The sequence below is a fragment of the Muscardinus avellanarius genome (assembly GCF_963383645.1).
Source record: "Muscardinus avellanarius genome assembly, chromosome: 1".
Lineage (NCBI taxonomy): Eukaryota > Metazoa > Chordata > Mammalia > Rodentia > Gliridae > Muscardinus > Muscardinus avellanarius.
Window position 1 is genome coordinate 176,312,898 of NC_137786.1, and position 14,902 is coordinate 176,327,799.

The following is a 14,902-nucleotide window of genomic DNA, read 5'->3' on the forward strand; positions in this document are numbered from 1 at the left end:
ATATCCCTGACCCCGCTGACCTACGGCCTGGAGCTCCTACCTGCTGCTCCTGGTCTCTTTCCAGCCCTGTAGAATAGGTACAACTGCACCTACCTCACAGGGTCCGATAGGATTAAATGTAGCAGACAGGGTTAAGAGCGTGATACACTTCTTATTTATTAATATATAATAACAAAGATGATAAAGCTCATATCTGCAACTGTTTAGGTCTTTGTTATAAGGTCTTGGTCTCTTTGTCTGGACTGGCTGTGACCTTCAGCTCTGGAGTCTGGGCTAGAAAGATGTTCCAGTGACCTGTACAGAGGGAGGCAGAAGAGAGCAGAGGGGCACATGTGTGAGTCCATGGCGGTGGGGCCTGGATGTGGGAACGCTCAGGGCAGGAGGGCGGCCTGGCCCGGCCTTGGAGGATGGAAGTGAAGACTCCCATCATACAGTTCTGGTCCATGACGCAGCCTTCAAACAGCTTGCATTTGGGACAAGGCTGGCTTCCTGACTCCTGTTGGTAACACTCCCACCTGTGACCTGCCCTTCCCTACCCAAAGCCCCACCTGGGTCCATCTTCCTAAAAGTAGTGCCGAGCAAATGAAGGGAACCAAAGAAGGTGGTCAGGAGGGTTTCTGTGGGAAATGTTCCAGGAGGAAGGGAGTGGGCAGCAGTAGGGTTTGGGGTTCAGACCTCTCCCTACAGCCCTGTATCCCCCTAACTCAAGACCAAAGCCAGCCAGCTCTGCTGCGTCTTCCCTCTCCTGCTCTGAGTTGGGAAATCTCTGGCCTGGCCGCCCACGGGATTCCTGTGCTGGGAACTGACGTCTGTGGCCCACGATGGCCCCTGACAGCCCCTCCTCCTGGCACCAGCAGCCTGGGAACTCCCCCAGAGGCCCTGCCTCGGTCCCTGCTCTCCTCCAGGCCCCGTTCCTCAGCCCAGGTCCTACCTTGTTGGGTGCTGGGGAGCAGCCGGAAGTGCTGAGCCTCTTTCTGGAAGTCTTGCTTCCTGATCTTCTTGATCTGAATTAGGTGGAAGATTCCTGAGGGCAGAGACAAAGGCACAGCAGAAACACAGGGACCCGTGAGACACGGTGACTGAGAACAGACTGGCCACCTCCATCCCGTGTCCCCATTCTGGTCAGACACCAAGTCCTGCAGAATAATCCTAAGTGTTCTAGATCAATTCTAGCCCAACGGCGCCACCCTGGCTCAGGCTCCCACTGTCTTATCTGGGTCTCTACACTAGAGTCCTAAGCCCTTTCACCTTCTAAACCGTAATCGTGTGTGTGTGTGTGTGTGTGTGTGTGTGTGTGTGTGTGTGTGTGTGTGTTTGTTATTGGGGATTAAACCCAGAAGATTCTACCTCCAAGCTATACCCCCAGCCCTATTTTTTTATTCCTTATTTTGAAACAGTGTCTCACTAAATTACTGAGGGTCTCACTAAGTGAACCTGCCATCTTCCTGTCTCAGCCTCCCAAGTACTGGGATTACAAGCATGAGCCACCACGCCGGGCTCTCTAAACTGTCATTTTAATGGTGATCATTTGGAGTGTGCCTGTTACCCTGCCAAGCCCCTTCCCTAACCTCCCCATCACCTCCACAATAAAGTCCACATCCCAGCCAGGCATGGGGGTGCACACCTCTAATCCCAGCATTTGGGAGGAGGCTGAGACAAGAGGATCTCAGGTTCAAGGCCAGCCTCGCAGCTTAGTGAGCCCCTCAGCAATTCAGCAAGACCCTATTTCAAAATAAAAAATAAAACCGTGCTGGGGATGTAGCTCAGAGGAGGAACATCTCTGGGCTCAGTATCCCTCCAAAGCCCACATCCTTCAGCCTCTTTTTGCTTCTGACCCTGCTCCTGTCACCAGTACACCTGCTCACCTGGCCACAGTGCTAGGAGGGAGGGAAGGCTGGTGGCTGCACCATATCAAGCTTTTCTCTGGGCATAGAGCATACAATAAAAATCAATAGCTGTTGGGAGGCTGAGATAGGAGGATCGCGCAGGTTTGAAGCCAGCCTCGCTGGCTTAAGAGACCCTGTTTCCAAATAAAATATAAAATAGGTCTGGGAGTATAGCCCGGAGGTAGAAGGGTTCCATCCCCAGTACCACAAAAAAAAAAAAAAGAAAGTAAAGAAAAGAAATTCTGCTAATGTCTGCAGTTAAAAAAAAAAATCATTAGCTGTGCTTACTCAGATATAAAAAAAAGAGAAAAGAAAAAAAAAGAAAACCACCTGGGAGTTGTAATGCCCTGCCTGCGGTCCAGTTCAGACTGAACACTTAAGGTGCCCTGAAGGGATTTACAAGCGCCAGCCCCTCTGCTGGAACACCTTCCACTCGGCCTCTACTTCTACTGTTACCGAGTGAGCCCACACCCTGCCCGGCCTCTGCCGGAGTCTCCCCTAGTCCACCCTGAGCAGCTATGACTTCCTCCCTGGGACACTCACAGCACTGGGCTTCTGTTTATCATCATCCCCATTTCTAAGGCACTACCATTATGTCCATTCCCATCTCCCCCCGCAGAGAAACTCCTAGTGGAATGGGTCCTGAGCTTGGTCCACACTGGGCACATAGAATGAGTGAATTTCTTGATGGATCCCTGCTGGATGGATGGATGGACACATCTTGTGTACCCAGGCTAGACAGGGTGCTGAGAAGGAGGTGATGGCTGCCTTCCCCATGCTTGCATCTCGTGGGGTGCTGGCCAGTGCACTGTGCATGGCACCGAGGCCCTGAGCATGTGGGCTGTGAGGCCGCACCAGCTGTTACTCACCAAGGCCTCTGGCCAGAAAGAACAGATGCAACCAGCGAGGCCCCACCAGGCCAGCGCTGTCTTCAAGAAAACCAAGAACCAAATGTGCTGTGGGAATCAGCGTGGGGCCCTATCCAGGGGGAATGGGAAGCACTGGTCCTGGAACTAGGTTTTGGGAATCAGGATATACCCAGGTCAGATTTTGGGAATCAGGATATACCCAGATCAGATGCAGAGGAGCAGGCCAGAGCTCCCAAAGGGGGTACATCAGTGTGTAAGCAGGGAGATGGGAAGAGGCCCACACCGCATGTTCCCTGGCACAGAGATGGAGAGGAGGTGACAGGGGAAGGGAGATGCCCACACTAGTCTATGAGGTATAGTGGGCAGGACTGGGCTTGGAGGCCTGGAATGGAGAGCTAGCCTGAAGGGGGGTGGCCATGCCTCTGGCCCTTTGAAAGGCCCTGCCAGGTGCGAGGGTAGCCGGGACCTGTTTGCCCACAGGCAGAGCTGGCTCTGGGAGTTAAGTTCCAGGAAAAGAGGACAGATTCAGCTCCTTGTGAAGATTCCCAGTGTTGGGAGTGAGTCCCCTGCTGGGGGCAGGGGCTGGATGGATGGGTGTAGAAAGGATCAGAGACCCTCAGGAGGCTGTAGGATACACTCCTTACCTAGACAGGGCTTGGAATTGAGACCCCTGAAGCCTTTCCTACCCAGAGACTCCAGAATCACAAAGGTCCTTAACTGTGGGCCAGCTCTGCTTGGAGCTAGGGCCTGGAGCTGGCCAGGCCATGGGGACCTCCCTAGCATGGCTATCAGCGACCACCTGCTCACTCTATCTCTGCTCCTCTGAGTGAGGACACAGGGACTGGTGTCCACTGAAGACAGCCTTGAGAAGGTTCATTTTGATTCCCAAGGACGGGGTGGGGCAGAAAGGAGGAGGCTGTTTGGGTGGGGAGCGGCTACTCATGCAGGGCCGGCCTGGCACCGTGAAGTGTAGGACCTCTCACACCTCGTTTCTTTTCTGCTGCGCCAGGTGGTGATGAGCTCTCCCTGCTGTGGCCATGCTGACGCTCCTTGGCCTCCCCCAGGCCCCTCCCTAAAAGCACAGGGTCACCTGCATGGAGGTGGCACTGGGGACAGTCAGAAGACCTGGGTTTAAATCCTTATCTTGTTGTTTAAACTGTATGATTTGGAGCAAATCATTTGATCTCTCAGTCTCAGTTTTCTTACCTACCACATGGGGCGTTAATATCCACCCTTAGGTTTCTTATGAGGATTACTTGGGGCACATTACACGCAGGGGCTGCTCCACACTGGTGACAGGGTGCGGGCACGTGGGCGAGGGCTTTGCAGCCAGACTCTGAGGCTACCACGGCCATCCCGCTACAGCAGCCCTCTCTGCTCTCTAAACGGTGGAGTCCCATCTCTGCACAGCCTTCTCTGACCAGCTCAGCTCCCGTCCACAGCTGCTGCCCCTGGGTCACTAAGCCCTGGGTTTCTAAGAACCAAGGCTGGGGTACTTTCTGAGGTCGCAGCCAGCACCAGCCCAGGGACCAGTACTCTACTGTGTGTGTGTGTGTGTGTGTGTGTGTGTGTGTGTGTGTGTGTGTGTATTGCCAGGGATTGAACCCAGAGGCATTTTACTACCAAGTAACACCCCCAGACCCTGGTTTTTATTTGGAAACCAGGTTTCACTAAGTTGCTGAGAGCCTCACTAAACTGCTGAGGCTGGCTTAAAACCTGCCATCCTGAGCCAGGCGTGGTGGCACCCGCTTGTAATCCCAGCATTCGGGAGGCTGGGAGGAGGATCGCGGTTCATGGCCAGCCTCAGCTACTTAGGGAGGTCGTTTGCAACTCAGTGAGACCTTGTTTCAAATAAAAAGTTAAAAATTGGGCTGGAAGTGTAGCTCAGAGGTAGAATGCCCCTGGGTTCTATCTGTAGTACCACAAAAAAAAAAAAAAAAAAAAAAAAACTGTGATCCTCCTATATCAGTCTCCTTTCTCAGTACTGGAATTACAGGCTAGACCCGTACTCTTTTTTTTTTTTTTCTTTTTGGTGGTACTGGGGATTGTACCCAGGGACATTCTACCTCTGACCTACACGCCCAGCCCTAATTTATTTTTATTTGGAGACCAGGTCTCTTTTGCTGAGAGCCTTGCTAAATTGCTGAGGCCCCTTCCAAAGTACTGGGATTATAGGCGTGCACCACTGTGCCTGGCTGGACCAATACTCTCTCTCTCTCTTTTTTTTAATGGTACTGGAGATGGAACCCAGGGGCACTTACCTCTGACCTACAACCCCAGACCTATTTTATTTTTTATTTGAAAACAGGGTTTCACTAAGTTGCCAAGGCAGGCCACGAACCCTATAATCCTCCTGTTTCAGCTTCCTAAATACTGGGATCACAGACACCTGCCACCACGCCTGCTGGTTTAGACCAGTATTCTTACTGCTCAAAACAATGCTAGTGGTCCCTGGAGTCACTGGGTCTACCCCTCGGCTCTCCCCACCCAGCCCTGGCTTGCACTTCCCCGGGTGGCGCCGGCTCCCTCCCTTCCACTGTGGGGTGGCTCTGAGTATGAGGAGGTTTCTCCTCTTATGGATCAGAAATCTGCTTGCTGCAGTCCTAACCAACCCAAAGGGTGGGAGGAGGAAACTGACATTTTTAGCACCTACTACGTGTCATTTTCATTTAAGCCTCCAAAACCCCTCTTTCCCCAACGAACAGGAGAGGAAACTGAGGCCCAGAGAGGTCAAGTGACAGCCCAAGGTTAAGGAAGAGCAGAGCCAGAATTCCAGGCGGCAGAGGTGGAATTTGAAGCCAGGTCTGCCTGATGCCAAAGCCCCTTGCGCTTGTGCGGTGACCCTCGTGGTCACTCAGAACACAGCTGTTCCCCTGCCTGGGGCAGCCCTTCAGAGCCATGAAGCCAGCAGTCTCGGCCCTGGGTCTTCTCTTCTCCGGGCTGCACAGCTCCACTTTCTTCATCCGTTCCTCCTACGACAGGGGGCAGAGGAGAGCAGGGGAAGAGCTGCATCTGCCGCACAGACATGGGCTCTAGCTCCCGTCCACCACTTACTGGCTGTGTGGCCTGGGGCCAGGCACTTCACCTCTCTGAGCCTCAGTTTCCTCATCTGTAAAATGGGGATAATAATACCTAACTCTCAGGCTCGTTGAGGATCAAACGAGATAGTGAATGTGGAAACACTTTACAAACATATTGGTTGTCTTAACATCATCAGGTTCTTATCATTCCCTCTCCCTCTCCCACCCCCGCCCTCACTCCCGCAGCCAAACCCAGCAGGGGAAAGTGACCTTACCGCTCATTGACACTTAAAGAGTTTATTGTGAATCATGGCTTAATGTTTCACTTTATCCAGAGGTTTTATATTTTATTGATTGATTGATTGATTGATTGTGTGGTATTGGGGATGGATCCCAGAGGCTTTCCACCTCTGGTCTACACTTGCAAACCTATTTTATATTTAATTTGGAAACAGGGTCTCACAAAATTGCTAAGGCCCTCACTAAGTAGCTGAGGCTGGCTTCGAACCTACGTGATCCTCCTGTCTCAGCCTCCCCAGTACTGGGATCACAAATGTGTGCCACCACGCCTGGCTTGGTTTTATACTTTACATGTGCCATAAAACCAGACTCTCAGCAGCCCCCTTTGTGGGGAAAACTCTTGACCTTCACTTGGTGAAATCAGCAGCCTGTTAAACAGGACAAGTTTCCTCACAGAGCGAGAAATTATGTTCTGATGTCAGCTTATCTGGAAGTGACGGTCTCCACCAAGAGAAAAGGCTCCGTGACTCTAGATCCAAGGCCTCTGGTCTGGAAAGATCTCCTTTAGGGACCGCTGAAATCCTACCATTGACATCTATTGATTTCAACGAGGTAGGCTCCTGGCAAGGCGCAATAACCCTTTCCCCCCAGGAGAGGGAGCACTTCAAGGCCTTGGCATCTCAGAGTGAGGGAGCTTATCAGAACTGTCAGAGGATCACAGACCAAATAGGTCTCCCTGCGCCTTCCTGAGTCATTGAATCAGAGACTCACACACCTGGGAGGTAGACGGAGGCACCTGATCAACAAAACGTCGCTAAGGCCCTGTGAGGTCTCGAGGACAGGAAGGGGGCCAGGCCAGAAACAGACCCAGCTGAGAGCAGGTCACTCACCTTTTACCAGCTTCCAGAGGTATATCTCCACCTGGCCAGAGGCCTCGTGCTCAAGGGCCATGCGATGCAGGCTGTCTGGGCTTGGTGATACCGATGTGTGGACGAGGACCCGGCCTGTTGTCCTGGGACACGTGGTGGAACTGATCTCAGTGTGACCATGGTCTGCCTTGTCCTCTGGGAGAGACCGAAAGCTTGTGAAATATCCAATCAACATGGTTATTCCTCTTGAAAGTTCTAGTGTTCTAAGATTCTATGACTTCATAGAGTGCAGAACATTGAGTTTCCACTGTCAAAAACCTGAGTCTATTACTGTAACATTCGAGGGTTCCAGTAAAGTCTGACATTTCCCACTCCCGTGCCTCTAACCATCCATGTATCTATAGACCCGGCCTCCTGTGGCCCCGAGTGTGTGCGCCTCCATGTCTGAGATGTTCCAAGTGTCTGTGACCCTGGAGAGAGAGACCCAGGGCTTACTCTGGCCGGCGTCCCCCTGTCCCCAGCACCTCCTGGTACCTGGGCAAATCTTGCAGCACTTCCCGACCACTTTCTCGGGGTGGCGGCAGGGATACTCGGTGGGGCAGATCACACGCTGGCAGTCCTGGTTGCCATCCTGACAGGTGCACAGGATGCAGGGCAGGGGGAAGGAGAGGAAGACCGGATGCCACACCTCCCCATGGGAGTACGTCTTCCCAGCATGCACACAGGCTGGGACAAGGAGCACAGGAAGGGAGGAGGGTCAGTGTCCACCCCACACTGCCTGCAAAGCCCAGGCTAGGGTACAAAACCCGTACCCTGTCCTCGATACCCCCATCTCAGAAACCAGGGCCATGATGCCCAGAAGGAATTGCTGAAGATGGAGAGTCCTCCCCCGGCTTTGGGATGCTCCAGCGGAGCAAGAGGAGTATTGGTCTGGCCTAGGAGACCGGAGACCAACCTCTGTCACCACTTGGTCATGCAAGCTCTAGCAGGTCCTTTCTCCTTCTCTGCCTCTGCCCCATCTGTCCAAAGGGCTGATTTGGAAGCCACAGGGCTCCTCCCTCTCCACCAGTGGGGAGCCCTGCAGCAAGGCCCCTGCCCTCCCCGCCTGCGGCCACTCCACCCTCACCCCGTCCCCCGGCAGCCCAGCTCCCTCCTCCCTGTCAAGCTTTCCCTCGGTGCTGCCTCATATTAACCCATTCACGCGCCTGTCTCTCCAGCTAGTCTACGAGCCCCTTGAGGGAAGAGGCCATTCATCATCTCTCTGTTATCTTCCCCACTTCCCAGTAAAGACAATGAGAGACGCTAAAAATATATATTGTCATATTGTTTCAATCAATCCACTGCACCTCATCCTAGCAAATGAGGGCTGCCCCGATGACCTTCAAGGGCACTTCTGAGTTTGATATTCTTTGAGTTTATAAGTTCAGATTGGGGGACCAAAGCAGGGGGCCAGGAGGTAGGACCCCAGGTTAGAGGAGGTCCAGGCCTCACCTTTCTTATGCTTTTCCTTCAGGACAATCTTGATAATCGTGCTGCCTGCCCCCTTCGTTTGGAGGTGACGAGGGGTGAAGTCCGGAGGGGTGCTGGGGCCAGTGGGGGCTGGGGTGCTCAGGATTCTCTTTCTCCCGCCATCACTGGAACATGGATCCTGGGTGTTTCTCTGCAAATGGCAGGAAGGATGCAGGTCACTGACTGAGTGCAACAGGTTGCAGCCAGCAGCCCGAGGGTGGACACTAGCCGACTTCCCAGTGAAGAGGGGGCATCAGCTCTGAATAGAAAGATATGTATAGGCTGAAAGTGATGGTGCTTGTCCATAATCCTGGCACTTGGGAGGCTGAGACCAGAGGATCACATGTTTGAAGCCAGCCTTGGCAACTTAGTGAGACCCTCAACAACCCTTGTCAGAGCCAGGGTCCTGGGGCTGGGGTGGGCGGAGGGTGCCAAGGTCTTGAGCTGGGAGACATACCTGCTGAGGGATAAGAAGAATTTACACTTAGGAAATAAAGTGAAAGCCGGGCGTGGTGGCGCACGCTTGTAATCCCAGCATCTGGGAGGCTGAGACTGGAGGATCGTGGTTCGCGGACAGCCTCAGCTACTTAGTGAGGCCCTCTGCAACTTAGACCCTGTTTCAAAATAAAGAATAAAAAATAGAGCAGGGGGTGTAGCTCGGAGGTAGAATCCCCCTGGGGTTCATCCCCAGACCCAGAAAAAAAGAAAAGAAAAATAAGTTGAGTGTGCAGTGAGGCTGCAAACCAGGAAGTTCTTAGTCCAAGAAAAGTTAGGTGATAGGAGAAAGGGATAAGGACTCCGAGGATCCCAGCGACACCAGAATCCCACAGGGCAGGAAAACTAAGAGCACACACTCCTCCAGGACAGAGTCTTTGGAGCTCAGGCCCCTCTACTGAGCCTCTGGAATCCAACATCCTAAGGCCTGGACTCCAGATCAGTTCTTGGGGGGGCTGCCAGGGATGCCAGAGGGTGGGTGGGGAGGGTAGCTTACAGGGCAGGAGATTGTGGCTTGGATTGGGCAGCTTCAGGCCATGAAGAGGAGTGAGTGGGTGGGGTAGGGAGCAGAGCCCACCACCTCCCTTGCTATCGCCTAGACCTGCTCTGTGCACTCTCTTTTCAGAACTCTTCTATCTCCTCTTCCTCTTCCTCCTCCTCCTCCTCTTCCTCCTCTTCCTCCTCCTCCTCCTCCTCCTCCTCCTCCTCCTCCTCCTCTTCTTCTTCTTCTTCTTCTTCTTCTTCTTCTTCTTCTTCTTCTTCTTCTTCTTCTTCTCTCTCTCTCTCTCTCTCTCTCTCTCTCTCTCGTTTTGGTTCTGAGGATTGAACCCAGGGGTATTCTACCTTTGTGCTACACCCCAAGCCCTTTTTTCAGTTTTCATTTTGAAATAAGGTCTGGCTACGTTGTTGAGGTTGGCCTTGAACTTCCTGTTTCAGCCTCCCAAGTACTGGGATTACAGGTCTATGTCAACACACCTGGCTTCCATATGGTCTCTGAATCTATTCCTTTATGGCCCTAAGACTAAGCCCCCAAGAGCTCCCCGAGTGGAAACTGTCCCTGGCCCTAGCTCAGGCTCGGGCACACAGGAAGCTCCCACAAAACAACTGTCAAGTGGAATGGAGGCAAGGACTCAGAGGACCCAGCCCCCACATGAGGTCAACTTGCCCAAGTCATCCAGCAAGTCACTGAGTCGTTCCAGCTCAGGACCAGGAACTGAGCCTGGGTGGGCTTCACTCACAGGCTGCCTCCTCCAGAGAGGATGGGAAGGGAAGGGGTGGAACGGCCCAAGTCCTGTGGCACAGAACCCACTGAGAAGCCCGGAGAAGGGGGATGATGTGGCAGAGAAGTCATGAGCTTGAGCCCCAAGGGTCTCTGGGAAGGAGAGCCCAGCCCCCAGTTCCCGGGGGCTCAGGAGACCCGGGGGGAAAGGGCAAGTGGGGTCGTTCAGGTTGTAGATTTAGCACAGGGACTAATGGGGGGATTTGAGTCAGTGTCTGGCTGATTCTCTATTTCTTCTCAGACCAGAGAGACTGGGGCAGGTGGCCCCATCTTGACTCCAGACAAGACTGAGAGGGGGAAGGAGAGAGGCAGACTCCAGACAAAGAGCCAGTGCCCCGGGCAGGGAGCCGGGTCCATGCCAGAGGCCATTCTCTCAGGAGAACCTGTTCCCAAAGGCAGCTTGGACTAAGGACAGAGACGGGCTTCGGGTGAACAGTATCCAAGAGCTTCTCAAGAGAGACATGAGGACATTCAGGGTCTGCTGCTAAACCAGCAGCCTGCTTTCTCCTGGAGCAGAGCCATGGAGGGAGGCTGGAGCGACGGCCTGGGATATGGGGGTGAGGAGCCAACCCAGAGGGCAAGTTAGAGGTGAGGACAATAGCTGGCCTTGCTGCAGCAGAGTCCTGCAGGCGTAGGCCCTGGACACCAGCCTCTCTCCCAGCCCTATCTGTCCAGCTGGGCACTCACCGCCCCACCGTGCGATGGTTCCAGGTCCTCTTCTGGGGATTTCTCATTTGCCTCATCTGAAAATTCAAAAAGAAGCTGGGTCGGCTCAGGCTCCTCAGCCTCGCTATCCACGGCCTCAAGGCCTCCACTGGTGCACAGTGCCTCCTCAGAGCCTGGGGTGGCCCCAGCACACCCACGGGCCCCTTTGCTCCAGGGGTAACTTATTCCTTCTTCTCATTACAGCTTATCCTCAGCCTTGGGTTCATGAAGTCCCACAATTGGGTTTCTTCTTCAGTGTTCCCACACTGACCGCCTCGTCACCACTGGAACTGAACTGCTTGGCTGGGCCAAGGATCTTGTCTTTATATAAAAGTTAGCTCTCAGCTTGGCACAGTGACATGAGGCCATAGTCCCAGCTACTTGGGAGGCTGAGGCAGGAGGATCGCTTGAGCCCAGAAGTTGGAGGTTAGCCTGGGCAACATAGCAAAACTCCAGCTCAGGAAAGAAAAAGAAAGAAAGAGAGAAAGAGAGAAAGAAAGAAAGAGGAAGGAAGGAAAGAAGGAAGAGGAAGGAAGGAAGGGAAAGAGAGAGAAAGGAAGGAAGGAAGAAGGGAGGGAAGGAAAAGAAAGACAAAGAAAGACAAAGGAAGAAAAAAAGGAGAGAAAGAAGAGCTGGGTGTGGTGGTACACATTTGTAATACAGTACTTGGGAAGCTGAGGCAGGAGAATCATGGGTTCGAGGCCAGCCTCAGAAACTTACAAGATGTCCAGGAACTTAGGCCCTGTTTTTAAAAAATAAAATAGGGCAAAGGGTGTTAGCTGGAAGGTAGAATGCCCCTGGGTTCAATACAGGAACATTCTACCTACTTTTCTGCTGAAAAGAAAAAAAAAGGAAAGAAAGAAGAAAGGAAGGAAGGCAGGGAAGGATGGAGGGAAGGAAGGAAAAAGTCACCTCTCTGGGACTGTGTCATAGATGACCCAAGAGCCCAGATCGCATCCCGCAGCCACCTCTTCGCATTCTTGGAGCTTACAGGCCTCCGGGCAGCCACTCTGCCCACCTGCAGCTGCCTTGGTTTCACCACACTCCCAGCCCCTACTCTCCGGCCCCTCTGTCACTCCAGTTGGACACCCTGGGACCCTTCTAGCCACCATTCCCCAGAGAACCAGCACACAGCACCCTTTGGAGCCCTGCAGCTTCCTAACGCCCTGAGTGCAATCCCTTCTTCCACCCCCCCCCCGCATGCCCCACTGAACATGCCTGCTTCACAGACCCCAAGCATTGGAATTAGACCTTCTGTTGGAAATCGCAGGCGCTTGACTCTTGCTGTACCCACGGCACAACTAATGCCCAGAGAGGGCAAGGAATTTGTGAGGTTTGCTGCAAGAGACAAGGCTAAACTGGAGTCACCTGGCTCCTGCCTGGGGCCCCTTCCAAAATGCCAACATCTGGAGACACATGCCCTACCTGAGCTATGCCTCCTCCGGGAAGCTTTCAGTGACTGCTCCAGCACCCGGGAACAGCCCCGCCACTTCCTTCTGCTCAAGCCCAGTATGCCCTTCACTATCCAGGGATTCTCCCTGGGCTCTGCCAGGCAGCTATGTTGTGAGCCCGTGAGCACAGTCCTCCCTGCCCTGCCGCGAGGAGGGCAGCTGGAGACTCGGTGCCCGCTCGTGTTAGTCTCCCTTATCTTCCACCTTTGCTCCTCTTGGCCACCTTGGATTGTAGGGACATTGCAGGGGCTGTACCGCTCATCAAAGGCAAGGCAGCAGTGCCTCCTCTCCAGCCAACCCGCTTCCCTTGGGCTCACCCCAGCAGCACCTCCCCTCACGCCCGCATCTCCTGTTGCTGCCCCTGCCCACCTCCTGTTGCTTACTAGCCCACTCCACCCCTGCCTGCCATTGTTCCCGGGGGCCCCCGGGCACCCACGCATGCCAGCATGCTGGGGAGTGGGCGGGAGTTATCACCCTTGGGGTGACCTTTGGCTAATATGAGTTGTTAAATGGCTGGAGAGAGTCTGCCCCTTCGCCTACCACCCCCAGACTCCTGAGGGAGAGCGCCACTCAGAGCACAAGGTCACACTTGGTTACCACAGAGGCCAGCTCCCAACCTCGCTGCCTCGCCACGCTCCCCCTTGTGCCCACTTCCTGGTACTGCTATATAGACTAAGTGGACGCCAGCCTCTGCCATGGCTCTGCTCTCCAGGGGATCCAGGCTAAACTGCCACTTCCCGGAAGGAAGGACCCATGTAGGATGTGCTGGGTGTTCCCCCACGCTCCGCCCTGCGTGGTCTGTGGTTAGCCTGTGGAGCAGGAAGACTGGCAGATGCACAGACACACTCACCTTTGCGGCTCAGGCAGCAGGAATCGGGCAGCTGGATGGGTAAAGGACAGCTGGGGTCAGGGCAGGTCAGGAGGCCGCAGTAGATCTTTCCCTCCTGAGGGACAGAGCAAATAGGGGCTAGAAATGAGCTCCGACAAAGACCAGCCCTGGGGGCCTAGGAGAATCCCTTCCCTGGGAGCAGATGGCCTCGGGGTCTCCCTGGGCAGTGGTGAAGCAACTTGGACCATGGGCAAGGCCAGGGGTCCCCGTCCCTGACTGCTCCCACACCTTCATCCTTCAGTTGCTAAGCCTCTTCACTCCTGGTCCTCCTGGGCTCCCAGCAACTATGAGGGGGGTCCCCATCCTACAGATGAGAGGAGCCCCGAGGAGGGTCTGGGCCCTCAAGTCACAGTTGGGGCAGAAGAACCAGAGCCCAGCTATGGACTTTTCTATGGTAATCAATGTTCTTCTCTCCTGGCCAGAAACGGGCCCAGCATGTACAGTGGTCTCGGCAGTGACTCCTGGGGTGGATCCAGCTCTAACAGAGAGCCTCTGGCCTCCAACTTCAGGAGGAGAGTGGGCCTTCTGGGAGGCAGGAGGTCAGAGGGCTTTGGGGAGAACTTCCCTTCTCTCAGCCTCAGTTTCCCCCTCTGTGAAATAAGGCACACCCATCTGGGCTGTGCAGATCAGCTGAGAGAACGGTTGTGAAAACCAAGTGCCCGGCATATTGTTCCTGGAGGAAGTGATGTGGACATTGGGGCCTCTCCCTGTTCCTTCATCCCTGAGATGAGGCCAGGGGCCGGGCCAGTCCCACAAGCAGGGACGAGACAAAAGAAGGGAGACCCAAGTGCCCGGGGAGAATGGACAAGGAAACCACAGAACGTTCTCACCACCAGCATTTCTGCCTCTTCCCATGGCCCCTCCTAACCCAGGTCCCCTCCCTTCATGGGAGGCCGCGCGGCACAGGGAGACGACATGGGCTCCTGGAGGCCTGAGGCCTGGGTCTGCGTTCTGGCTCTGCCTCGTACTAGCTGCATCATCTGAGGCATGTCACTTAACTGCTCTGAGCTCGTCTCCTCATGTGAAAAACAGGAATAGTGATGTCCTCCTAGGGCATGGGATACTGCATGGAAATACAGTGCATTTCCATGAACCTACTAGTACAATATACTAGACCACGGAGAGGGGCTGGCCCTGCTAAAAGTAACCACTCGCTAGGCTGACACTGGTTACTCTCCTGTGTGGGGAGACTGTTTACTCTGCAGCACAGACTTCTGTGCTTCTGAGTCTCGGGCTCCTGGGGCCTGGGGAGGCAGCCCCGACAGAAGTTCCTCTCCCACAGTCACTCAAGGAACCAGGGCAGAGCTGGAGCTCAAACATGGGCCTCCAACACCTCGTCTAGAGGGAACATTAGAGACCACCCGTCAGACTCCTTCATGGACTCCAAGGAACTAAGGCCAGAGAGGTGTGATGATCAGCTAGGAAGGAGAGCTGGAAAGCAGAGGTTTCTCCAGATGCAGAAGAAATCCATGCCTAGAACTTTCTGAGCAAGATGGTGAAGTCTTTCTAGGTCAAACCCTGCTTGGCTTCGGTCTCTGTCCCCTGCTAACACTGCAGTGTCAGCACTGACTGTCCCCAGGCCCGACTCTGACCACAGGCAGGAAAAGTTTCAGCACCTTCAGATGAAATTCCATTTGCTACCCTTAGGCCCCGTCCCTGAGCCCCTGAACCTGATCATTCACTCATTCAT

The 14,902-nt window shown here is 54.1% G+C and overlaps 1 protein-coding gene across 1 annotated transcript in view; it reads right to left on the reverse strand.

The window, feature by feature from the left end:
* Nucleotides 1-203: 203 nt before the first annotated feature.
* Nucleotides 204-14,902, reverse strand: part of CHRDL2 (chordin like 2) — a gene marked incomplete at both ends in the record, with an annotated part of 33,274 nt that continues 18,575 nt past the window's right edge. Inside the window, 9 exons of the mRNA XM_080689316.1 lie at nucleotides 204-294; nucleotides 932-1,024; nucleotides 5,810-5,864; nucleotides 6,906-7,079; nucleotides 7,419-7,610; nucleotides 8,376-8,544; nucleotides 10,855-11,006; nucleotides 12,298-12,546; nucleotides 13,174-13,267. Coding sequence (XP_080545442.1) covers nucleotides 204-294; nucleotides 932-1,024; nucleotides 5,810-5,864; nucleotides 6,906-7,079; nucleotides 7,419-7,610; nucleotides 8,376-8,544; nucleotides 10,855-11,006; nucleotides 12,298-12,546; nucleotides 13,174-13,267 — 1,269 coding nt within the window. The remainder of the gene's footprint in view (nucleotides 295-931; nucleotides 1,025-5,809; nucleotides 5,865-6,905; nucleotides 7,080-7,418; nucleotides 7,611-8,375; nucleotides 8,545-10,854; nucleotides 11,007-12,297; nucleotides 12,547-13,173; nucleotides 13,268-14,902) is intronic.